The sequence below is a fragment of the Pongo pygmaeus genome, chromosome 2 (assembly GCF_028885625.2).
Source record: "Pongo pygmaeus isolate AG05252 chromosome 2, NHGRI_mPonPyg2-v2.0_pri, whole genome shotgun sequence".
Taxonomy (NCBI): domain Eukaryota; kingdom Metazoa; phylum Chordata; class Mammalia; order Primates; family Hominidae; genus Pongo; species Pongo pygmaeus.
Genome location: NC_085930.1, coordinates 206,560,279 through 206,587,148, shown reverse-complemented (window position 1 = coordinate 206,587,148; position 26,870 = coordinate 206,560,279). Strand labels below are relative to the sequence as shown.

The 26,870-nt window shown below is 44.7% G+C and overlaps 1 protein-coding gene across 6 annotated transcripts; it reads left to right on the top strand.

Annotated features, from left to right (window-relative positions):
- The first annotated feature begins 65 nt into the window (after positions 1-65).
- DYNLT2B (dynein light chain Tctex-type 2B) lies at positions 66-25,430 on the top strand. Of its 6 annotated transcripts, none has more exons than XM_063661383.1 (6): positions 102-232; positions 1,401-1,534; positions 9,274-9,343; positions 15,166-15,222; positions 20,408-20,471; positions 25,275-25,430. In XM_063661383.1, exons 1-6 carry the CDS (start codon positions 120-122, stop codon positions 25,320-25,322), a joined length of 486 nt encoding a protein of 161 aa, XP_063517453.1. In that variant the 5' UTR covers positions 102-119; the 3' UTR covers positions 25,323-25,430. The 6 variants fall into 6 exon arrangements, with proteins under 6 accessions (XP_054336532.1, XP_063517453.1, XP_063517456.1 ...); XM_063661384.1 differs by lacking the exon at positions 102-232 and adding an exon at positions 347-664; XM_054480557.2 differs by lacking the exon at positions 15,166-15,222 and having other exon boundaries at positions 66-232.
- Positions 25,431-26,870: the final 1,440 nt, after the last annotated feature.

Genomic DNA, 26,870 nt, shown 5'->3' with positions numbered 1-26,870 from the left:
GCTTCAGCGAGGCGGGAGGGCGGCCCTGTTGCCCTGGAGACGCTTTCCCAGCTGCCGGCCGCGACCGCGACCCGCCAGGCCTTCATCGCGAGCTACGCCCGGACCGAGAAGCCCCGGCCATGGCCACGTCCCTCGGAGTGTCCTTCTCGGTGGGCGACGGGGTGCCTGAGTCTGAGAAGAACTCAGGGGAGCCCGAGAACACCTATATTCTGCGGCCCGTTTTCCAGCAGAGGCGGGTAGAGGACGGGGTGTGGCGGGGCGACCTCAAGCGCGCTGGGCTGAGGGGCGGAGCTCGCCTGGGACTTGGGCCACGGAAGGGGCGCGGGGGACGCGCGGGGTCCGCGGGGCGGGAGGCCGCGAGGCGGGAGGCGCGAGGGCGGCCCTGCTCTGACATCCGGACGCCGCTCCCGCCGCGGGGGCCGCGGGGGACCCCACCCGCTTCCTCCGTGTTTGGGCGCCGGGCGCGTCTTAGGCGGGCGCCGCGGGAGTGTTGGCCCTGGGAAGCCCGCGATGGCGTCCTGAGTGAGGAGAGGTAGAATAGAGGCCGGAAGCCACTCGCGTCGGATGCCGTTCAGCCGTGATTCGAGGGTGACCGTGTGCACACGGGTGCCAGGATGGGCTCACTCCCGGCGCGGGAGCTGCGTGTGTGCAAAGTCCTACCCAGGTAGGATCCGGAGGCCCTTAGACCCCCGCACCGAGCCCTTGCCAGGATTAAGGCTGACGGGCTAGAGCAGAGGGTACTCCGCTAGGTTTGTAAGATCACTAACTTTATCTACACACACACACAGATTGAAAAAGATGTCCTAGTCTCCTCTGTTGTTTGAAACCGGATTGCTGAATCTGATGCTTGGCAAATATGGAAAACAAGAATTTTGATTATAATGTGATACAAATGTCTTTGTTTATTTTTATTCTCTTGGTAACTCACAGAAAAAGTGATACAAATTTCATACAGGATTTTTCCCTTGGGTAGAATGAACGCAGAGAAAGATACCCTCAGTTATCTTGGTAAAAGGTTCTGAATGCCCAGAATGCCATTCAGCTGTATTTTTATTGATTTTATTTTATTTTGTGAAAGCGTGCAGAACAAAATTAACAACAAATATATATTTTGTTTTGGGGGAGAGGGAGTATGAGAAGCTCATTATTGGATGTATTGAGTTGCCTAATAAGCATCCATATGGAGCATGAGTTGGAATGTGTTGAAGTTCAGTGCAGGTCCAGGTTGAAGATATACATGTGGCCTATGATTTTTCTTAATCTGTTTATATTTTATAATAAAAAATATGAAAAGAAGGATTAAGTGGTACTAATGACAAAAAGATGGGAGAAGCTGCAGTATGAAGGTAAGCTGGGGTTGTGGAGTCACCGACTAGATGTTCACAAATTGTTCCATTCAGGTTCAGGCCCTCCGTGGTTAAAGACTGTATCCATGCTGTGCTCAAGGAGGAACTGGCAAATGCTGAATATTCTCCAGAAGAAATGCCTCAGCTTACAAAACATTTATCAGAAAACATTAAAGATAAATTAAAAGGTAATCATGGTGATAACTGGAAATGACTCATTCTCTTCAGAGACTCAGTATTACCCATTTGCCCCCTCTCCATCTTTAAACAAAGGACATTGGGGCCAGGTATGGTGGCTCACGCCTATAATCCCAACACTTTAGCATGCCAAGGCAGGAAGATTGCTTGAGCTCTCGAGTTCAGTACCAGCCTGGGCAACATGGTGAGGCCTCATGTCTATTTTTTTTTTTTTGAGATGGAGTTTCACTCTTGTTGCCCAGGCTGGAGTGCAATGGCATGATCTTGGCTCACTGCAACCTCCACCTCCCGGGTTCAAGTGATTCTTCTGCCTCAGCCTCCTGAGTAGCTGGAATTACAGGCATGCACCACCACGCCTGACTAATTTTGTATTTTTAGTAGAGACGGGGTATCTCCATGTTGGTCAGGCTGGTCTCAAACTCCCGACCTCAGGTGATCCACCCGCCTCGGCCTCCCAAGGTGCTGAGATTACAGACGTGAGCCACCGTGCCCGGCCGACCTCATGTCTATTAAAAAACAAAATAAAGGCCGGGCGCGGTGGCTCACTTCTGTAATCCCAGCACTTTGGGAGGCTGAGGCGGGTGGATCACGAGGTCAGGAGATCGAGACCATCCTGGCTAACACAATGAAACCCCGTCTCTACTAAAAATACAAAAAATAGCTGGGTATGGTGGCGGGCGCCTGTAATTCCAGGTACTTGGGAGGCTGAGGCAGGAGAATCACTTGAACCCAGGAGGTGGAGGTTGCAGTGAGCTGAGGTCGCGCCACTGGATTCCAGCCTGGGTGACAGAGCGAGACTCTGTCTCAAAAAAAAAAAAAAAAAAGCAATATAAAAAAATAAAACATCTCTATTAAAAGATAAAAACGTAAATAGAATGTTAGCTGTGGATTCTATTAAAGATAACTTTTTCTTCAGTGTCTTGTCTTCTCTAATTATTTGGTGACTTTTACTCATGTAAGTTTTTGCAGATGGTGGGAAAGAGTGAAGATGTGAAATAAAACACTGTCCAAAAAGTCTTAGTATTCAGAAAGGCCAGAAAGTACAGGGACTCCTTTCCCCTGTATTTCTTGGTTGTTTCTTCCCCCAAGCTGTCAATTCCTCAGCCTGGCATTTAGTACCTGCAGTCCATCTCTCCTCCCTAATCCTTAGCTACTTCCCTTACTCAACCCTCGACCCCTACCAAACTACATCTGTAGAGCATATTTTGTGCTTTTCCTACCCTGTTCTCTTTGTCTCTCTGTCTGTTTTGTTTTTTTTTTGAAATAGGGTCTTGCTCTTTTGTCCAGGGTGGAATGCAGTGGTGTAAACATGGCTCACTGCAGCCTTGACCTCCTGGCTCAAGCGATCCTCCCATCTCAGCCTCCCAAGTAGCTGGGTCTACAGGCTTGTGCTACCGTGCTTGGCTAATTTTTTAATTTTTAAATTTTTCTGTAAAGATGGTGTCTTGCCATGTTGCCCTGGCTGATCTTGAGCTCCTGGCCTCAAGTGATTTTCCCACCTAGGCCTCCCAAAGTGCTGGGATTGTAGGTGTGAGCCACTGCGCCTGGTCTCTCTCTTTTGTTAATAATGTTATACCATCTGATCTGAAAAGTTCTTTTTTTTTTTTTTCTTTTTGAGACAGAGTCTCGCTCTGTTGCCCAGGCTGGAGTGCAGTGGTGTGATCTCAGCTCACTGCAACCTCCTCCTCCTGGGCTCAAGTGATCCTCCCACCTCAGCCTCCCAAGCAGCTGGAATTTCAAGCATGCGCCACCGCACGTGACTAATTTTGTCTTGAACTCCTGACCGTCAAGAGATCTGCACGCCTTGGCCTCCCAACGTGCTGGGATTACAGGCATGAGCCACCGCGCCTGGCCTATTTCCATCTGCTCTCCTTAGAAGACACCATTTTTTGAAGAGAAGGAATATCTTCATAAAAGTAATACATGCTCATTGTAATAAACCTAGACAATACAAAAAAGTATCCATAAGGTTTTTTTTTGAGATGGAGTTTTGCTCTTGTTGCCCAGGCTGGAGTGCAATGGCATGATCTTGGCTCACGGCAACCTCTGCCTTCTGGGTTCAAGCGATTCTCCTGCCTCAGCCTCCCGAGTAGCTGGGATTACAGGCATGTGCCACCATGCCCGGCTAATTTTTGTGTTTTTAGTAGAGACGGGGTTTCTCCATGTTGGTCAGGCTGATCTCGAACTCCTGACCTCAGGTGATCCGTCCGCCTCAGCCTCCCAAAGTTGTGGGATTACAGGCGTGAGCCACTGTGCCTGGCCCGTTAAAGTTTTAAAATATTAACCAAAGGCAGTTACTATTTAATATTTGTGTTTATTGTTTTTTTCTGAATTTTAGTTTTAGAAATTAAAAAATACAGAAAAGTACAAAGAATAGCAATCCTGTGTATTTCCATCATTAGTATATTAGCATTTTTGTTTTTAGACTTTTTAATGAAGTTTCATTGTTAAGATTTTTTGTAAAAAATGGTACGCATTCATTATACAAAATTTAAACACTAGAAAAATAAAATGAGAAAAATCACCTGAATGCCACCACCAATAAACAATCATTAATATTGGCCGGGCACAGTGGCTCACGCCTGTAATTCCAGCACTTTTGGAGGCCGAGGCGGGCAGATCTCTTGAGCCCAGGAGTTTGAGACCATCCTGGCCAACATGGCAAAACCCTGTCTCTTAAAAAAATACAAAAATTAGCCGGGCTGGTGGTGTGCATCTGTAGTCCCAGCTACTCGGGTGGCTGAGGCGGGAGGATCACCTGAGCCCAGGGACGGAGATTGCAGTGAGCCAAGATTATGCCACTGTGCTGCAACCTGGGCAACAGAGTGAGACTCTGTCTCAAAAAAAAAAAAAAAAAATCATTAATACTAGCCAAACATTACAACAGACTTCTTTTCTACATATATATACACATATATGTGTGTATATATACATATATATGTATCGTATATATATATACATATATGTGTGTGTGTGTGTGTATATATATATATATATATATACATGAACAAATGACAATGGGATATTGTAGACCTGTTTCCCATAGTCATGTCATATTCATTCTGTAACTGGATCAGTTGCCTCCTGTTTAGTTCCTTGACCATGTCATTTTCATTGTTGAGTTCTTTATTTCTTTTCTTTTTTTGAGACAGGGTCTTTCTCTGTCACCCAGGCTGGAGTGCAGTGGTGTGATTTCAGATCACTGCAGCCTCAACCTCCCGGGCTCAAGCGATTCTCCTGCCTCAGCCTCTCAATTAGCTGGGAAGAGTTCTTTATTTCAACTCTTAGATGATGAGATTTTGTTGTAAGTTGTTTTCAGAAAGGACTCAGAAATGCCATATTCCCTGGGTTCTTTTGTGTTTGAGAATGCCTGCCTTTTGCCTTTAAAGTAGAGTATACTATGGGCCAGGCGCGGTGGCTCATGCCTGTAATCCCAGCAATTTGGGAGGCGGAGCCAGGTGGATCACCTGAGGTCAGGAGTTTGAGACCAGCCTTGCCAACATGGCGAAACCCCATCTCTACGAAAAATACAAAAATTAGCCGGGCGTGGTAGTGGGCATCTGTAATCCCAGCTACTTGGGAGGCTGAGGCAGGAGAATCACTTGAACCCGGGAGGCAGAGTCTGCAGTGAGCCAAGATAGTGCCACTGCACTCCAGCCTGGGCGACAGAACGAGACTCCATCCCCCGCCTCTCCCCCCAAAAAAGTAGAATATACATTTTTTGAGGTAATAATTTATTTTCTTGACTCTTGTGCTTCATTGCCCTCTGACATTCAATGGTAACTTGTCTGTCAAGAAATCTGAGCCCAGCTTGATGTTCTCTGCTTAAGGAATCCTCACCTTTGGCTGGGAGTGGTGGCTCACGCCTGTAATCCCAGCACTTTGGGAGGCAGAGGCAGGTGGATCACTTGAGGTCAGGAGTTCCAGACCAGCCTGGGCAACATGGTGAAACCGTGTCTCTACTAAAATATAAAATTTAGCCAGGCATGGTGGTGCGCGCCTGTAATCCCAGCTACTCGGAAGGCTCAGGTGGGAGAATCACTTGAACCCAGGAGGCGGATGTTGCAGTGAGCTGAGATCATGCCACTGCACTCCAGCCTGAGCGACAGAGCGAGATTCCCTCTCAAAAAACCAAACAAAATCAAAACCTGGCCAGGTGTGGTGGCTCACGCCTGTAATCCCAGCACTTTGGGAGGCCGAGGTAGGTGGATCACCTGACGTCAGGAGTTCGAGACCAGCCTGACCAAGATGGTGAAATCCCATCTCTACTAAAAATGCAAAAAAAAAAAAAAATTAGCCGAGCGTGATGGCGCATGCCTATAATCCCAACTACTTGGGAGGCATGAGAATCGCTTGAATCTGGGAGGTGGAGGTTGCAGTGAGCCTAGATCTTGCCATTGCACTCCAGCCTAGGCAGCAAGAGTGAAACTCTATCTCCAAAAAAAAAATTAAAAAGTTTCATAACCTGATTGAGTACTTATTTCATTGAGTTTGTAAGCTTACATTGTTCTAGTATTGTGAATTGATTGTGAGGAATAACTCTTCGTTCCTTGATTTGTATTACTTCCTAGGTTGATTTTTTTCTTTCTTTTCTTTTCTTTTTTTTTTGACGGAGTTTCGGTCTTGTTGTACAAGCTGGAGTGCAATGGCGCGATCTTGGCTCACCTTAACCTCCACCTCCCAGGTTCAAGTGATTCTCCTGCCTAAGCCTCCCAAGTAGCTGGGATTACAGGCGTGCACCACCACGCCCCGCTAATGTTGTGTTTTTAGTAGAGATGGGGTTTCTCCACGTTGGTCAGGCTGGTCTCAAACTCCTGACCTCAAGTGATCCACCCGCCTCAGCCTCCCAAAGTGGTGGGATTACAGATGTGGGCCACCGTGCCCAGCCAAATTTTTTCTCTTACACAGCTCCTTCCTTCCTTTCTTCCTTTCTTTCTTCCTTCTTTCCACTTGAAGTTTCTTTCTTTTCTTCGATATTTTTTGAAAAATTGTTTTGTGGACCAGGTGCAATGGCTCACGCCTGTAATTCCAGCACTTTGGGAGGCCGAGGCAGATGGATCACCTGAGGTCGGGAGTTAAGACCAACCTGACCAACATGGAGAAACCCCATCTCTAGTAAAAATACAAAAGTAGCCAAGTGTGGTGGTTCATGCCTGTAATCCCAGCTACTCGGGAGTCTGAGGCAGGAAAATTGCGTGAACCCAGGAGGCGGAGTTTGTGGTGAGCTGAGATCACGCCATTGCACTTCAGCCTGGGCAACGAGTGAAACTCCATCTCAAAAAAAAAAAAAGAAAAAAAAGAAAAATTGTTTTGTGGAGATGGTGGTCTTGATTGCACTTCAGCCTGGGCAACAAGAGTGTAACTCCATCTCAAAAAAAAAAAAAAAAAAAAAAAGAAAAATTGTTTTGTGGAGATGGTGGTCTTGTCATGCTGCCTAGGCTGGTCTTGAACTCCTGGCCTTAAGAGATCCTCCCGCCTCAGCCTCTAAAAGTGCTGGGATTACAGGCATGAGCCACGGCACCCAGCAGTAGCTTTGTTCTTCTTTGTTACTCTTTTGTTTTTGCTATTGCATCTTTGTTTATTGCCATTTGGCTACATTTCATTTTGTTGTGTCCATACATCATAATTGCTCTGATATGATGTGGGGGATTTTTAATTGCTCTGATATGATGTGGGGGATTTTTAATTGCTCTGATATGACGTGGGGGATTTTTAATTGCTCTGATATGATGTGGGGGATTTTTAATTGCTGTGATATGTGGGGGATTTTTAATTGCTCTGATATGATGTGGGGGATTTTTAATTGCTCTGATATGGTGTGGGTTTTTTTTTTAAGGTCCCCTCCCCACCATATCTGAGACTATTTTATTTTCCCCTCAGAACTGTGATTTAAGGGCTGAGTATTTATTATTCTGGACACATTTCTGTAGGATTCGGGATTGGTTAGAGAAAGGAGGAAGCTCAGCTGAGTTGTGTGCAGTGTTTTTTAAAAATAACTTGGACTCTGTCTTTACACACTCTGAATCAGGTTCATGCCCCACATGGGAGATTACCTGTAGTCTTCAGATTGTCCAGTTTACAATGTAATCTTGGAAACTGCACGTTCATCAGAGAGAGCTGGCTCTGTTTCAGCTTCGCTTATTTCACTTCTTTTTTTTTTTTTTTAAACTCTTTCCACTATTCCTTGGTCAAAAAAGTAGAAAGATTTTAAAATGCCCATTCCATTTTTTTCTCTTCAGACTTGGTGTTAGTGAGAATTTTCAGGATTTTGCTGCTTTAGCAACGTAGTTTCTGGGGTAAACAGCTAAATGGTGCTGGATCACCTCGTTTTGCTCTGGAATCTTCATTTTTTTTCTTGTCTGTCTTACTGAACAGCTTACAGTTTCTTGGAGATCCCATGCTCTCCGGCTGTGCACATGCCCCTCCGTCTCGGGCGTAGGGGAGATGGGGCTGACCTGGTCCCTCCCCTCTCACTCAGCCCTCAAGACTCAGCTTATTGGCCGGCCACATCTTCCAAGAAGTCTTTTCCAGTGATTTCTTGCCACTGCCCAGACAAACAGAGGAACTGCCCCCGCTGGCTCTGTGTTCCTGATGTACATCATACATGCCACTCCTTGAATTATAAGCATACTCAATTTATTTTTCTATTTTCTTTTTTTTTGAAATGGAGTTTTGCTCTTGTCACCCAGGCTAGTGTGCAATGGTGCGATCTCAGCTCACTGCAACCTCTGCCTCCCAGGTTCAAGCAATTCTCCTGCCTCAGCCTCCCGAGTAGCTGGGGTTACAGGGACCTGCCACCATGCCTGGCTAATTTTTATGTTTTTTAGTAGAGACGGGGCTTAACCATGTTGGCCAGGCTTGTCTCAAACTCCTGACCTCAGGTGATCCACCGGCCTCAGCCTCCGAGAGTGCTGGGATTACAGGTGTGAGCCACCGTGCCCGGCCTATTTTTCTATTTTCCTTTGAGTTCTTTATTACTGTGAGTTCTTTAAGGCAAGAAAAATGTCTTATTTATCTCTCTGTCTTGAAGGTTCAGCTCAGTAGCTGACTTACAGTAGGGGAAAAAGGAAGGAAGCTAAGGTTTATTGAAGGACTAGTATTTAACAGCACTGTTTAGATGCTTTAGATATTACTATATCTGACCAGGCACGGTGGCTCATGCCTGTAATCCCAGCACTTTGGGAGGCCAAGGTAAGTGGATCACCTGAGGTCAGGAGTTCGAGACCAGCCTGGGCAACATGGTGAAACACTTTTTCTACTAAAAATACAAAAATTAGCCGGGTGTGGTGGTGCATACCTGTAGTCCCAGCTACTGAGGAGGCTGAGGTAGGAGAATCACTTGAACCCTGGAGGCAGAGGTTGCGGTGAGCTGAGATAGTGCCACTGCACTCCAGCCTGGGCAACAGAGTGAGAATCCATCTCAAAAACAGAACAAAAAAAAGATACTACTGTATCTTATCTAACCTTATAACAACTTTGGGAGGTAGGTACTGATATTGCTGTTTAATAAGGGAGACTTAAACTGAAAAGTTAAATTACTTTCTAAGGTTATACACTTGGTGAGTTGTTAGGATCTGTCTTCACGTCTTCGTGACCCCCAGGCTTACCATCATATTCGTTAAGTACTTGTGGATTGAATGTTTATGTCCATTTCTGGGCAAATTTGTCTTCAGTAAGTAATTTAACTACACATTTGCTGATAAATAACCTTCTTATTTTTTCTTTCTAGAAATGGGATTTGACCGATACAAAATGGTGGTGCAAGTAGTGATTGGAGAACAAAGAGGTGAAGGAGTATTGTGAGTAGCTGGATTTTCCTTCTTGTTTTATTCATCTATATTTCTTATGAGGTATCTGTCCTTTGGACAATTCAGTAAGAGTGTCTTTACAAGAGTGAGGGGGGCCGGGTGGGATGGGTCACACCTGTAATCCCAGCACTTTGGGAGGCTGAGGCTGGCAGATCACCTGAGGTCAGGAGTTCAAGACCAGCCTGGCCAAAATGTCTCTACTAAAAATACAAAAATTAGCTGAGCATGGTGGCGCATGCCTGTAGTCCCAGCTACTCAGGAGGCTGAGGCAGGAGAATCGCTTGAACCCAGGAGGCGGAGGTTGCAGTGAGCCGAGATCATGCCATTGCACTCCAGACTGGGTGACAGAGCAAGACTCTGTCTCAAAAATAAATAAATAAAATATCTTTATTATCTCTAAAATATTGTCAGTCCTTAATATCATAAAATATGCTGTTATTGTTCAGATATCCTAGATTGCCTCATATATGTATGTATGTGTTTTCTTTCTTTTCTGTTTTTTGTTTAAAGGGACAGGGTCTCATTTTGTCACCCAGGCTGGTGTGCAATGGCACTATCACAACTCACTGCAGCCTTGGCCTCCTGTGCTCAGGTGATCCTCCTGACTCAGCCTCCTGAGTAGCTGGGACTGCAGGTGTGCACCACCACACCTGGCTAATTTTCTTTTTTTTCTTTCTTTTTTTTTTTTTTTTTGCGGAGATGGGTGACACTCTGTTGGCCAGTCTGGTCTTAAACTCCTGGGCTCAGGCAATCCACCAGCCTTGGCCTCCTGAAGTGGTGGACTTACAGATTTGAACCACCATGCCAGACCTATTATTTTCTTTTTTACGATTTTTTCAAATTCAGATTCAAACAAGGTCCACACATTGCATTTGGTTAATATGTAAATTAGGATTTCTTTTTTTAAGACATAGGATCTTGCTATATTGCCCAGGCTGGAGTGCAGTGGCTATTCACAGATGTGATCATAACACACTACAGACTAGAACTCCTTGGCTCAAGTGATCCTCCCACCTCAGCCTGCCAGGTAGCTGGGACTATAGGTGCACACCATGGCATCTGGCTTTAAATTTATTTTAATCTGTCATTTTTGCTGCCTTATTTCTCTCTTTCCTCTTTTAATCCTGCCATTTGATTTTATTTTTATGACAGTCTTGCTTCCTCACCCAGGCTGGAGTGCAGTGGCATGATCTCGGCTCACTGCAACCTCTGCCTGCCGGGTTCAAGTGATTCTCCTGCCTCAGCCTCCTGAGTAGCTGGGATTACAGGTGCTCACCACCACGCCCAGGTAATTTTGTATTTTTAGTAGAGATGGGGTTTCACCATGTTGGCCAGGTTGGTCTCGAACTCCTGACCTCAGGTAATCCACCTACCTTGGCCTCCCAAAGTGCTGGGATTGCAGGTGTGAGCCACTGTGCCCAGTCAGTTATGTATTTATTTATTTTTTCCTGCCATTTGTTTGTTGAAGAAATTGGTTTGTTTGTCCTGTAGAGTTTCCTATATTCTGGCAGTTGCTGATTATATACCTATGGTATTGTTTAATATGTCTTCTATTTCCTGTACTTCTTGAAAATAAGTAGTTAGATCTAGTCTTAATTAGCCATAGGTTTGAGGTTGGGGAAAGACTGTTTTCTGTACATCCTATTGCATCTTCTCAGAAGGTACAAAATAGCTGGTCATCTCTTTTTGCTTTGTTAAGGTTGATCATGGAGTTCAGATATTGTCAGATGGATCCATCTATTATAAACTTTCCCATCAGGGCCGGGCGTGGTGGCTTACACCTGTAATCCCAGCACTTTGGGAAGCTGAGGCAGGAGGATCACTTGAGCCCAGGAGTTCCAGACCAGCCTGGGCAACACAGCAAAACTTTGTCTCTACAAAAAAATACAAAAATTAGCCAGGCATGGTGGCACATGCCTGTGGTCCCAGCTACTTGAGAGGCTGAGGTGGGAGGACCTCTTGAGCCCAGGAAGGTTGAGACTGCAGTGAGCCGTGATTGTGCCACTGTACTCCAGCCTGGGTGACAGAGTGAGACCCTGCCTCAGATAGGTAGGTAGGTAGGTAGGTAGATAAGTGATTACATTGTCTTCTAGTTTCCATTGTTTCTGTTGAGAAGTCAGCTGTAAGTTTTATTATTCAATTTAAGATGATATGTCCTCTCTAGCCACTGTTACTTTCTTTATATTTATTCTGCTCAGAGCACTCAGAGTCTCTTGAATCTATGGGTTGATTTTTTTGTTGTTTTTTTTTTGAGATGGAGTTTCGCTCTTGTCGCCCAGGCTGTAGTGCAATGGTGCGATCTTGGCTCACTGCAAGCTCTGCCTCCCAGGTTCAAGAGATTCTCCTGCCTCAGCCTCCCGAGTAGCTGGGAGTATAGGTGCCCAACACCATGCTCGGCCTTCTAAAGTCGTGGGATTACAAGTGTGAGCCACTGCACCCAGCCAGGTTGATTTTTTTTATCAGTTTGGGAAAATTCTTAGCCATTACCTGTTTAAAAAAAATAGTTTTTGGCCAGGCGCAGTGGCTCACACCTGTAATCCCAGCCCTTTGGGAGACTGAGGTGGGTGGATCACTTGAGGTCAGGAGTTCGAGACCAGCCTGGCCAACCTGGCGAAACCCTGTCTCTACTAAAATTACAAAAAATTAGCCGGGCATGGTGGTGCACACCTGTAACCCCAGCCACTTGGGAGGCTGAGGCAGGAGAATTGCTTGAACCTGGGAGGTGGAGGTTGCAGTGAGCTGAGATCATGCCACTGCACTCCAGCCTGGGGAACAGAGTGAAACTCTATCTGAAAAAATAAAAAAATAAAAAAATAAAGTTTTTATTTTAAAATAGTTTTAGATTTATAGAAAAGTTGCAGAGTTAGCATATACTCCACACCCAGTTTCCCTGTTACTATAAGAACAGTAATTATGCTATTGAGACAGTTCTTGCTCTGTTGCCCACGCTGGAGTGCAGTGGTGCAACCGTGGCTCACTGCAGCTTTGACCTCTTGGGCTTAACCAGTCCTCCTGCCTCGGCTTCCCAAAACACTGGGGTTACAGGCATGATCTACCGCACCTGGACTCCCTGTTGTTAACATCTACATAGTATGGAACATTTATTATAATTAATGAACCAATATTGATACAGTGTTATCAAATAAAGCTTTGTTCTGATTTCTTTAGTTTGTTCCTAATGTCCTTTTTCTGCTTTAGGATTCTATCTAGGATGCCACATTAAATGTCTCTTTAGGCTCTTCTTGGCGGTAACAGTTTCTCAGACTTCCTTGTTTTTCATCACCTTGACGTTTTTGAGGAGTACTGGTTAGGTGTTCTGTAGAATGTCCCTTCACTGGGACTTTTCTGCTAATAATTAGTCTGGGGTTACAGGTTTTTGGAAGGAAGATCACAGAGGTGAGACGCCATTCTCGCCATATCTCATCAATGGTACATACCATCAACATGACATGTTACTGTTCGTGTGAACTTTGACTCCCTGCCTGAGCTAATGCTTCTCAGGTTTCTCCGCTATAAAGTTACTCTTTCTATAACTGCTCAGTGGGTTCACCTTGCCGCCTGCCTAGACAGAGCGGATTCATCGTGACAGGGGAATTGCCGTAGAGAAAGAGTAATTCACGCAGAGGAGGCTGTGCGGGAGACCGGAGTTTTATTATCATTCAAATCAGCCTCCCTGAGCATTCGAGGAGCAGAGTTTTTAAGGACAGCTTGGTGGGTGTGGGGAGCCAGTGAGCCGGGAGTGCTGATTGGTCAGGGCTGAAATCACAGGGACTCGGAGCTGTCTTCTTGCGCTGAGTCAGTTCCTGGGTTGGGGCCGCAAGATCAGATGAGCCAGTTTATCGATCAGAGTGGTGCCAGCTGATCCATCAAGTGCGGAGTCTACAAAATATCCCAAGCGCTGATCTTAGGAGCAGTGTAGGGAAGGTCAGAATCTCGTAGCCTCCAGCTGCATGGCTCCTAAACCATAATTTCTAATCCTGTGGCTAATTTGTTTGTCCTACAAAGGTAGTCTAGTCCTCAGACAAGAAGGAGGTCTGCTTTGGGAAAGGGCTGTTACCGTCTTTGTTTTAAACTATAAACTAAGTTTCCCCCCAAGTTAGTTCAGCCTACGCCCAGGAATGAACAAGGACAGCTTGGAGGTTAGACGCAAGATGGAGTCGGTTAAGTTGTATCTTTCACTGTCTCAGTCATCATTTTGCAAAGGCGGTTTCATTTCCTCCGTGTTCATCCTGTACTCATTAGGAGGAAATCATTGTGTGCAGCCCACACTGAAAGAGCAGAGAGTTAGGACTCACCTCCTCGAGGGCATCGTATCTGCATAAATTCTTTGGAATTTTCAGCACAGGAAATTTGTCTCTCCTCTCCCATTTATTTTTGTATTCTGTCATTTATTTCAATGTGGACTCATGGATATTTTATACTTTGGATGATTATTCAATACTACTTTATTTATTTTGTAGTTCTAATTGTTCCAGCTTGGCCACTGAGAGCTTTCAGTTGATCCTGTGTCCCACTGACTCTACTATTGTGGGTTTCTTTGAGCACTTCCTTACTTTCTGGCACTATCAGAAGCTCCATTGTGTTCATTCCCTGCCCCAGCCCTAGAATTCAGCCATTTCTCCAAAGAGCCCCTGTTCAATGTGTTGGAGAATGGCATTAGAAACTAAGCTCGGGGCCCTAGAGGTGGCCGTTCTCTTTTAAAACACTGCTGCTGCTCCATCCACTCTGCTCTCTTTATAGGACCTAGGTTACATGTATGTTTGGTCTTTTCTCAGTATTCTACATGTCTCTTATGCTTTTTTCTGATTTTTCTATTTCCTCTCTGTGCTTCAGTTTATATATTTTTCTTTTTTCAGACGGAGTCTCGCTCTGTCGCCCAGGCTGGAGTGCAGTGGCATGAGCTCGACTCATCGCAACCTCCACCTCCTGGGTTTAAGCTATTCTCGTGCTTCAGCCTCCCAAGTAGCAGAGACTACAGGCGTGTGACACCATGCCCAGCTAATTTTTGTACTTTTAGTAGAGATGGGGTTTCACCGTGTTGGCCAGGCTTGGCCTCCCAAAGTGTTGGAATTACAGGCGTGAGCCACTGTGCCCGGCTAATTTGTGTATTTTTCTATTGACCTTTTAGGTCAATAATCCTCTTTTCTGTTGCATCTGATCTGCAGTTAAACCCATAAACTGAGTTCTTAATTTCAGTTATTGTATTTTTCAGTTTTGGAATTTACATTTAGTTTTTATAGATTTCAGTTATCTAGTAAAAGGCTTTATCCTTCAATCTTTTTTAGCCCTCCCCACTCTATTTTTACATTTTAGTCATACTAGTTATTTTATTTTATTTTGTTCTATTTTTGAGACAGAGTCTCACTCTGTCGCCCAGGCTGGAGTGCAGTGGTGCCATCTTGGCTCACTGCAACCTCCACCTTCCGGGTTCAAGCAATTCTCCTGCCTCAGCCTCCTGAGTAATTGGGATTACTGGTGCCCACCACCACACCCGCCTAATTTTTGTATTTTTAGTAGTGACAGGATATCACCATGCTGACCAGGTTTATCTGGAACTCCTGATCTCAAGTGATCCGCCCCCCTCAGCCTCCCAGAGTGTTGGGATTACAGGCGTGAGCCACTGCGCCCAGCCACAGTAGTTATTTTCATGTCATTATATGCTTACTCTGGTATCTGGGTCATGTGTGAGTTTGTTTCCATTGTATTTTTCTTGATAATCATGTATATGGCTTTGTCTCTTGGCATGCCTAGTTTGAATCTTAGATATTGTTTAAAAGAATTGTAGACCTCCAGATGATATTATTTTCTTCCAGAAAGGACTTAACACTCTCTTCTGCTGTGCAGGAAGAGTATTGGCTGCTTACCTTCAGGTACTGAGCTGAACTGAGGTTGGGTTACAGTTTTATCTTTTTAAAAAATTTTCTTTTCTTGTGCCAACTCATCTGAGAGTTGCAGTTTTAAAAAGGCCGTATCTTCAATTCATCTCTTTTTTTTTTTTCTTTTTTGAGACAGAGTCTCAACTCTGTTGCCCAGGCTGGAGTGCAGTGGTGCGATCTCAGCTCACTGCAACCTCTGGCTCCTGGGCTCAAGTGATCCTCCTGCTTCAGCCTCCCAAGTAGGTGGGACTGTAGGCATGAGCCACCATGCCCAACTAATTTTTGTATGTTTTTGTTGAGATGGGGTTTCACCATGTTGCCCAGGCTGGTCTTGAAGTCCTTGGCTCAAGTGATTCTCCTGCCTCGGCCTCCCCAAGTGCTAGGATTATAGGTGTGAGCCATTGCACCCAGCCTCACCCTTGTTTCTTTCTATCTTTTTTTTTTTTTTTTTTGGAGACAGTTTCGTTCTTGTTGCCCAGGCTGGAGTGCAATGGCATGATTTTGGCTCACCACAACCTCAGCCTCCCGGGTTCAAGTGATTCTCCTGCCTCAGCCTCCCGAGTAACTGGGATTACAGACGCACGCCACCACGCCGGGCTAATTTCTGTATTTCAGTAGAGATGGGGTTTCACCATGTTGGCCAGGCTGGTTTCGAACTCCTGACCTCAGGTAATCCACCCGCTTCGGCCTCCCAAAGTGCTGGGATTACAGGCGTGAGCCACTGTGCCTGGCCCCCTTGTTTCTGAATTGTAACCCTCCAAGTCTTTCAACCAAGAACCTCGAGTGTTCATTAGGCCTCTACAGGCCTCTACCTCCAACAGGTACTGACTTTCAGATCTTGTCTCCTCAGCATAAAACTTTGCTCTTCATGTCAGAGGCTTTTTCCTTAGTGTACTAGTTTCCTGTTGCTGCTGTAACAAATTATCACAAACCCAGTGCTTAAAATGGCACAAATATATTACTTCACAGTTCTGGAGATCAGAAATCCAAAATGGGTTTCATTGAACTAAAATGAAGATGTCAGCAGGGCTGCATTCCTTCTGGAGGCTCTAAGAGAGAATCTGTTTCCTCGTCTGTTCCAGTTAGAGACCCCTAAACTCCTTATAGCCCATAAGCCGTTTCCTTGTCTGTTCCAGTTAGAGGCCCCTGAACTCCATAGCCCGTAAGCCGTTTCCTCCAATTTCAAAGCCAGCAGCACAGCATCTTCAACTCTCTGACTCTGACCCACCTACTCCCTCTTTCTTTTGTAAGCACCCTTGTGATTTAGTCATACTAGTTATTTTATTTTATTTTATTCTGTTTTTGAGACAGAGTCTCACTCTGTTGCCCAGGCTGGAGCGCAGTGGTGTGATCTCGGCTCACTGCAAGCTCCACCTCCCGGGTTCACACCATTCTCCTGCCTCAGCCTCCCGAATAGCTGGGACTACAGGCGCCCACCACCACGCCCGGCTAATTTTTTGTATTTTTAGTAGAGACGGAGTTTCACCATGTTAGCCAGGATGGTCTCGATCTCCTGACCTCGTGATCCGCCTGCCTCAGCCTCCCAAAGTGCTGGGATTACAGGCGTGAGCCACCGCCTCCAGCCTGAATTCAGCATATCTTGAAAAGAAAACCTACCATGTGATATGCTCAGTTCTACTTTCTCCTTTTTTATGGGATCTTCTTCCCTCCAGAATCTGATTTTACCTCCTTAGCTGTGTTAAGACTGCCGACTCTGCTGGGCACAGTGGCTCACTCCTGTAATCCTACCACTTTCGAAGGCCAAGGTGGGCAGATTGCCTGAGCTGAGTTCGAGACCAACCTGGGCAATATGATGAAACCCCATCTCTACCAAAAATACAAAAAATTAGGGCCAGGCATGGTGGCTCATGCCTGTAATCCCAGCACTTTGGGAGGCCGAGGCGGGCGGATCACTTGAGGTCAAGAATTTGAGACCAGCCTGCCCAACATGGTGAAACCCCGTCTCTACTAAAAATACAAAAATTAGCCAGGTGTGGTGGCGGGCACCTGTAATTCCAGCTACTTGGGAGGCTGAGGTAGGATAATCGCTTCAACCCGGGAGGTTGTGGTTGCAGTGAGCCAAGATTGTGCCACTGCACTCCAGCCTGGGCAACAGAGTGAAACTCCATCTCAAAAAAAAAAAAGAAAAAAAAAATTAGCCAGGCATGGTGGTGCATGCCTGTCATCCCAGCTACTTGGGAGACTGAGACATGAGAAGTGCTTGGACTGGAGAGGCAGAGGTTGCAGTGAGCTGAGATTGTGCCACTGCACTCCAGCCTGGGTGACAGAGCAAGACTCTTTCTCAAAATAAAATTAATAAATAAAAAATTTTTAAAAAGTAAAGACTGCCAACTCTCTTACTAGTTAAATTTTCCCTCAGTAATTTGTTCTTTACCTGGGCAAGGCCCAGATTCTCAGCATCTAGTCCTGTGCCCTGAATTGGCAAATCCTCCAGGAAAAAAAATCTGCTGCAGAATATCAGCTTACCTCCTAGAGTTCACCTCTTTCTGGAATTTTGGCTCCTCTAGGCCTGTTTGCTTTGGCAGCTCCCTGATTCATTTTATCCAGCTTTTCTTACTGTTCTTGGTGGGAACATTATTAGCCTGCTACAAACTGTACCATTACACCTCTTCCAAGTCACACCTGTAATCCCAGCACTTTGGGAGGCTAAGGTGGGCCGATTGCTTGAGTTCAGGAGTTTGAGACCAGCCTGGCCCACATGGTGAAACCCTGTCTCTACAGAAAATACAAAAATTAGCCAGGCGTGGTAGTACACGTGTGTAGTCCCAGCTACTCGGAAGGCTGAGGCAGGAGAATCACTTGAACCCGGGAGGTGGAGGTTGTAGTGAGCTGAGATTGTGCCACTGCACTCCAGCCTGGTTGACAGAGTGAGACTCCCTCTCAAAAAATAAAATAAAATATAAATAAATAAAAGAATTGGGGTCTCACTATTTTGTATTTTTGTCTCAAAAAACAAAAAAACAACTCTCTTTCTCTTGTGGTGTGTGCTTGATTCTGCTTCTTGTCATGTCTTCTCACAAGTCTTTTAAGAGTAAGCGATTCCTGGCCAAGAAACAAAAGCCAAATCGTCCCATTCTCCAGTGGATCTGGTTGAAAACTGGTAATAAAATCAGGCACAACTGGAAAGGAGACACTGCAGAACAGCCAAGCTGGGTCTATAAGGAACTGCACATGAGCTGGCGCACATATTCACTCTGTATCAAGGTCCCGGCCATCTTACCATAGCAAGCTGAAAACGTCACCACTGTCTGAACAGTTGGATGTGTTTTATTGGGAATATATTTTTTCTCTTTGTTTATATGCCCTGCGATAGTAGGCTGGATTCAGTAATAAATATGTGAGACCTTTTGTTTCAGGAAAAAAAGAACCAATATAATATAAGGTATATGTATATGTTTCTCTGTGGGTATGGGTTGTGAACTGCCTGGGTTCAAAGCCAAGCTTTGTTACCTAGTTGTATGACCTTGTACACTTAATTTCTCTAATCCTCAGTTGTCACATTCACTAAATGGGTATAATTATAGTACCTCATAGGATTCAGTGAGTTAATACACATAAAACACTTAGACTAGTGAATGGCACAAAGTAAGTGCTCAATAAGTGTTTGCATGATAAATCATACACATATGTTTAACACAAATGTAAAACATTTGTAATTATTTTTTTCAGTTATTATTATCATTTAGTATTATTTTGTGAGACAGAGTCTCACTCTGTCGCCAAGGCTGGAGTGCAGTGGCACAATCTTGGCTCACTGCAGCCTCCACCTCCTGGGTTCAAGTGATTCTCCTGCCTCAGCCTCCCGAGTAGCTGGGATTACAGGCGTGTGCCACGATGCCCAGCCAATTTTTGTATTTTTAGTAGGGATGGGGTTTCACCATGTTGGGCAGGCTGGTCTCAAACTCCTGACCTCAGGTGATTCGCCCGCCTCAGCCTCCCAAAGTGCTGGGATTACAGGTGTGAGCCACCATGCCCGGCCTATTTTTTTTACTCAACATTATATTGTGAATAGCTTTTCATGTTCTTGGAATTTTTTTTTTAAGAGCCAGGGTCTTGCTGTGTCTCCCAGGCTGGAGTGCAGTGGTGCGATCTCAGGTCACTGCAAGCTCTGCCTCCCAGGTTCATGCCATTCTCCTGCTTCAGCCTCCTGAGTAGCTGGGACTACTGGCGCCTGCCACCACGCCTGGCTAATTTTTTGTATTTTTAGTAGAGATGGGGTTTCACCGTGTTAGCCAAGATGGTCTCGATCTCCCAACCTCGTGATCTGCCCACCTTGGCCTCCCAAAGTGCAGAATTTTTTTTTTTAAGAGCCAGGGTCCTGCTGTGTCTCCCAGGCTGGAGTGCAGTGGCTGTTCACAGGTGTGATCATCACATACTACAGCCCTGAACTCCTGGACTCAAATGATACTCCCTGTCTCAGCCTCCTGAGTTGCTGGGACTACAGGGACACGTCACTGTGTCTTGCAAAACTTTTCTTTAAGGTCTACATAGAATTTAATTGCCAGAAAACATCATTATTTCTTTTTTCTTTTTTAAAAAAATTCTCCCAGCTGAGAAATACCATAATTTCATTTACCAATCCAGTCTTATTGGGCATTTAAGTTGTTTCCATTTTTAATTGGCCTTTATTTTGACTAATATTTTTTTCTTATCCAAGAATTGCAGAGAGGAGAATAGCCAATTTCAAGGTAGTTTAGCATTCTGTAGAGATATTTCTGGAGTTATAATTAGTTAGAAGACTGAATTCTAGTTCAGAGTTTGCTCCTTTTTCTGGGACTATAAAATGATCAGGTTGGACTAAATCTGTTGGGCTCTTTCTGTGCCTTCCTTGTCCTGTTATTGTGCAGGAGCTGAGCTCATTCAAAGTCACACACAAATCTCTAGTATTGATCCCTGTAGCCATCAGGTAGGTTCTGAGGCTGTCAGAGTCCCTGGCTGGTTACCTCTAGTTGCAAGCAGCTTCATCTGACTCTAGTTTCTCCGGTTTACCCAGTATACTCTCTGGTACAAATGCAATACTCTGTGGGTACGTACCTGTGAAAGGTTTGCAAGTACAGATCTATGAGAATGTATTAAGGAACACTTTTTCTCATGGCAGGTGTGTGTCGTTTAGGTCCTTGTTATATTGTTGATAATTCTTCATTCTTGGATTTTTTAGCATGGCTTCTCGCTGTTTCTGGGATGCTGACACTGACAGCTATACTCATGATGTTTTCATGAATGTAAGTGTATTTGGAAACCTCTTTTCCCTTTCTAAGGACGTGGGCACTGCAAATCAAACTACTTACTATTGATTGGGATGGAAAGACACTGCTGTCTTAGTCATTCATCTTTGACTTGTGAATGAAATGATTTTACTGTTAGTTTTTGTGTTACTAAAGCAGAAACCTAGAGTGCTGCTTATAGGCAAGGAAACTTACATGTTTACATATGACATAATTTTTCATGGGTTTGAATTTCCGAATAGCATATTATTTAGTTAGCATATTATTTAAACATTATTTTTAGCCACTTCCTCCATAAATCACTGTGTTCTAAAACTCAATCCTGATAATCCTTATTAAAGTAATAATTTATAACTAAAATTTTAAAATCACTTATTTGTTCATTTGAACCAATCACACTTTGCTAAGTTGCAAACAAATGTGGATGGCAGGGATTCCATGAGCAAAGGTCATTTTTCTTTTAGTAATAAAACTTATTACTTTATCTTAAAGCCATTTATTAAAATTAAGCAAAAATAAAGAGGAATCTTTAAAAAGAGGTTTCAGGCCAGGCGTGGTGGCTCATGCCTATAATCCCAGCACTTTGGGAGGCCAAGGAGGGCGGATCACCTGAAGTCAGGAGTTCAAGACCAGCCTGGCCAACATGGTGAAAGCCTGTCTCTACTAAAAATATAAAAATTAGCCAAGCATGGTAGCGGGCACCTGTAATCCCAGCTACTCAGGAGGCTGAGGTAGAAGAATCGCTTGAACCCCAGAGGCGGAGGTTGCAGTGAGCTGAGATTGTGCCACTGTATTGCAGCCTGGGTGACACACACACACACACACACACACACACACACACACACTAGAAGAATCACACACACACACACACACACACTGTAGAAGAATCGCTTGAACCCCGGAGGCGGAGGTTGCAGTGAGCTGAGATTGTGTCACTGTATTCCAGCCTGGGTGACACACACACACACACACACACACACACACACACACACATACACGGTTTCATTAAAGTTATTATTTTATATTTACTCCAGAAATGATCGCATCCTCTATTCATCTACTCCCAGGTTGTGAATACATAGAGTCAGAGTTAGAGTGGAACAGAAACTAGATTGAGTAAATTAAGAGAGTGAGGCCAGGCAGGGTGGCTCACGCTTGTAATCCCAGCACTTTGGGAGGCCGAGGCATGTGGATCACTTGAGATCAAGAGTTTGAGAGCAGCCTGGCCAACATGGTGAAACCTCTTCTCTGCTAAAAACACACACACACAAAATTAGCCAGGTGTGGTGGTGCACGCCTGTAATCCCAGCTACTTGGGAGGCTGAGGCAGGAGAATTGCTTGAACCTGGTGGCGGAGGTTCCAGTGAGCCGAGATCGCACCACTGCATTCCAGCCTGGGCAGCAGAGCAAGACTCTGTCTCAAAAATTAAAAAAAAAGAAAAAAGAAAAAGAAATAAGAGGGGGATTCCATCTCCAGCTCTGTCACTTTCTAATTGAATGACTTCAGGTAAGTCACTGGATTTTTCTCACATTGTATCAGTGACATTAGGAAGCTGAAGTACATTTTCCCAAAGACTGGCTGTGACTGCCTTAGGATCATTTGGGAAGTTGTTTAAAATATAGACGCTGGGTCCCTGTTCAAATAGATTCTGATCAAATAGGGCAGGGGTTAGATCAGTGAATCAGAATATTTAAAAAGTTCCCCACGATTCTGCTGACTGCCAGATATGGACACTGCTTATGTAGATGATTTTAAGGTAGCTTTTAGCTCTAAAATTCTATGGCGTCACCAAGGTTTTATTTTTATTATTTTTTGAGACAGTTTTGCTCTTGTTGCCCAGGATGGAGTGCAGTGGCGCAATCTCAGCTCACCACAACCTCCACCTCCCGGGTTGAAGCGTCCTGCCTCAGCCTTCCGAGAAGCTGGGATTACAGGCATGCGCCACCACACCTGGCTAATTTTGTATTTTTAGTAGAGACAGGGTTTCTCCATGTTGGTTAGGTTGGTCTGGAGCTCCCGACCTCAGGTGATCTGCCCGCCTCGGCCTCCCAAAGTTCTGGGATTATAGGCGTGAGCCACTGCGCCCAGCCCCACCAAAGTTTTATTTTATGCTTAACTACCCTAGGGATCAGGGGCTGGACAGTGGGAAGTACTATGTAAATCTTAATTTATCAGCTATCTTTGGGGGAAAAGTCAAGCTAAGAAGATGGTTTTTTTTGCTGGGTGCAGTGGCTCACGCCGTAATCCCAGCACTCTGGGAGGCCGAGGCGGGCGGATCATGAGGTCAAGAGATTGAGACCATCCTGGCCAACATGCTGAAACCCCGTCTCTACTAAAAATACAAAAATTAGCCAGGTGTGGTAGTGGGTGCCTGTAATCCTAGCTACTGGGGAGGCTGAGGCAGGAGAATTGCTTGAACCTGGGAGGCAGAGGTTGCAGTGAGGCGAGATTGTGCCACTGTACTCCAGCCTGGAGACAGAGCGAGACTCCGTCTCAAAAAAAAAAAAAAAAAAGCATCTTGTTTGTTTGTTTGTTTTGAGACGGAGTCTAACTCTGTCACCTAGGCTGGAGAGTGGTGGTGCCATCACAGCTCACTGCAACCTCTGCCTCCCAGATTCAAGCAATTCTCCTGCCCCAGCCTCCCAAGTAGCTGGGACTACAGGTGCATGCCACCATGCTCAGCTAGTTTTTGTATTTTTTAGTAGAGACAAAGTTTCACTATTTGGTCAGGCTGGTCTCCAACTCCTGACCTCAGGTGATCTGCCTGCTTTGGCCTCCCAAAGTGCTGGGATTACAGGCATGAGCCACTGGGCCTGGCCAAAAAATGCATGTTTAGATGATACAGTTCATTCATACAACAAATAGTTCTGAGCTCCTATTATGTGTCAGCTTCTGCACTTGAGGGGCTAGGGACAAAATGATGAATAAGACAGGCATGGTTTCTGCCTATTAACATCCAGTGGGAGCCACTCAATACTCAAATGAACAAATATGTAATAAAAAACTTTAGGCCGGGTGTGGTGGCTCATGCCTGTAATCCCAGCACTCTGGGAGGCCAAGGCAGGCGAATCACCTGAGGTCAGGAGTTCAAGACCAGCCTGGCCAACATGGTGACAACCCGTCTCTACTAAAAATACAAAAACTAGCCGGGCAAGGTGGCGGGCGCCTGTAATCCCAGCTACTTGGGAGGCTGAGGCAGGAGAATTGCTTGAACCCAGAGGGCGGAGGTTGCAGTGAGCCAAGATTGCGCCACTGCACTCCAGCCTGGGCAAGAGGGCAAGACTCTGTCTCAAAAAAAAAAAAAAAAGCACTTTATTTGGGAGATTCCAGGAAACATTAGTAGAGGCAGAGTAAATAAGAGAGGAGGGAAAATCATGTGGTATTGAGCGGAAAACTGCTGGATGACAGGGCTCAGTCTGTTGGAGAACTCTGGGTGGTGCTGTAGAACAGGGCCACTCACAGTGGGGTGCACAGACCAGCAAGCACCACTCTGTGACCTGTTTGTTACAGGTCCATGATGAGGTAAGCAATACACTGAGTATAAGTGTTGGTTTAGAAACTCTTACAGCAATTTGACAAAGTAATCTTTTGTGCAATGAATCTAAGAAAAAAAATAGGGGCTGTATTTTGTATGTTCCTTTTTTTCATTTCATGTTCTGAGTTATCTATTTTTATTGCATTTTACAAAAGCATCCTTCCATGAAGGACCGGAAGTTAAAAACAAAGCAGGTCCTTTATCACAGCACTGTTGTAGAACACAGTTCAGAGTTATCCACCCAAGGAGCCAGGGAGCTGGGCTAAACCAAAGAATTTTGCTTTTGGTTAATCATCAGGTACTTGAGTTGAAATTGTTTTAATCCCATCATTACCAGGCTGGAGGTGAGGTTAGTGGTTCAGGAGTTGCTGAGGCAGGTGGAAATCTTGGAATAAATGCCTAAAAAGTGTTTTAAGCAATTTGACTGGGCTCCGGAAAGCATTTTGTGATTCTGAACTAAACGATGGACAAGTAAATTTTATCAATTCAGAACAAACACCCAGAGACTATTTGTCTTATCCAGAATTTATGACAAGGTCCTGTTGTTCTTATTATCAGTGATACTTATAATATGGTTTCTTGGGATGAGTAATGCAGTTTACTCCAAGAAATTCAAAGCATTTCGTATATTATTTCTGTGATAAATCAGGAAATATGTGATGATTATTTTATGAATATGTATTACTTAAAGTTCATTAGTTCACATTTTATTTTTACATTCAGAAAATCTAATTCTTTACCCATCCTAACCTTTTAGCAAGCAATTTTGTAGTCACCCTCAGGCAAGCAATAGTGTAGCTATACTCTGGAAACCCTTCACTTGAAGAAGGAAAAAGTCTTCCTGATTGAAAATTGGTGGCTGGGCGAGGTGGCTCACGCCTGTGATCCCAGCACTTTGGGAGACCAACGTGGGTGGATTGCTTGATCTCAGGAGTTCAAGAACAGCCCGGGCAACATAGTGAGACCTCATCTTTACAAAAAATAAACAAAATTAGCCCGGTATGGTGGCATGCACCTGTGGTCCTAGCTACTCTGGAGGCTGAGGTAGAAGGATTGCCTGAGTCCAGGAGGTCGAGGCTGCAGTGAGCTGAGATCACACCACTGCACTCCAGCCTGGGTGATAGAGTGACACCCTGTCTCAAAAAAGAAAAAAAAAATGGGAAAGATCTGAGATGCTGTCAGTTTCAATTGCCTGTGCTGCTCTCATTCCCTCTTTAGTACTAACATTCTGGATGTGTGTGTGTGTGTTGTATTTGTTTTTTAGGACAGTTTATTCTGCGTTGTAGCAGCATTTGGCTGTTTCTACTACTGAATGAATCTTTGAAAAGCTGGGAAAAGACATGACCGTGAAGAAATCTGAACTTTTTAATATTGTTAAATATCTTGACAAAATAAAGATGTTAGTAGTTTGACAACTGAATCTGTTGTGTTTTAGGCCTTATATTTTTAATGTTTTGATTTTGTTACACTATGTTCTCTTTCTTTCTTTCTTCCTCTCTCTTTCTCTCTGTCTCTCTCTCTCTCTCTTTTCTTTCTTTCTTTTTTTTGAGACAGAGTCTCTCTCTGTCGCCCAGGCTGGAGTGCAGTGGCACGATCTCGGCCCACTGCAACCTCCGCCTCTTGGGTTCAAGCGATTCTTCTGCCTCAGCCTCCCAAGTAACTGGGACTACAGGCAAGTGCCACCATGCTCGGCTAATTTTTGTATTTTTACTAGAGACGGGGTTTCACCGTATTGGCCAGGCTGGTCTCAAACTCCTGACCTCATGATCCGTCCATTTCAGTCTCCCAAAGTGTTGGGATTACAGGTGTGAACTACTGCGCCCGGCCCTACTATATTCTTGTTACACTTGGAACACAGAGAAAAAAGTAGGAGAAAATCCGTTTCAATTGTTCAAACATAACCAATGGTAAAAATTTTGGTATATTTTCTACCAATGTTTTTTATTTCCAAGGTTTAAAAAACATTTAATTTTGTACCCTCATTTTTCATTTCTCATGATGTTATGAACAGTTTTTATGTCATTTTATTTGCATTATGATTTTAAGATGCATGACTTAATAGTGGCATTTATTTCAATAGGTTATACCATATTGTTATTTTTGCCAGTTCCTTATTGAGGGTCTGCTTATTTCTGATTTTTCACTATTATAAAAAATAAAGACATGGCTTTATTTGTGCATAAAGCTTTTTCCTACATCTTTAAAATAACTTTTGAATTTATTTATTTTTATTTTCAGAGAATGGGCCTTGTTCTGTTGCCCAGGCTGGGGCACAGTGGCGGGACTGTAACTTGCTGCAGCCTTGAACCGTTAGGCTCAAGTGATCCTGCCACCTCAGCCTCCTGAGTAGCTGGGACTACAGGCATGCCAACACACGTGGCTATTTTTAAAAAATGTTTATTTTTTTATTTATTGAGACAGAGTGTTGCTCTGTTGCCCAGGCTGGAGTGCAGTGGTACGATCTCGGCTCACTGGAACCTCTGCCTTCTGGGTTCAAGAGATTCTCCTGCCTCCCGAGTAGCTGGGATTACAGGCAGGCACCACCATGCCCACCTAATTTTTGTATTTTTTTTTGTACAGATGGGGTTTTGCCACATTGGCCAGGCTGGTCTCAAACTTGTGGCCTCAAGTGATCTGCCTGCCTTGGCCTCCCAAAGTGCTGGGATTACAGGTGTGAGCCACCACACCTGGCCAGTAATTTTATTTATTTATTTTTTGAGACAGAGTCTCGCTTTTTCACCCAGGCTGGAGTGCAGTGGCGCCATCTTGGCTCACTGCAACCTCAGCCTCCCAGGTTCAAGAGATTCTCCTGCCTCAGCCTCCCGAGGAGCTGGGATTACAGGCATGCGCCCCCATGCCT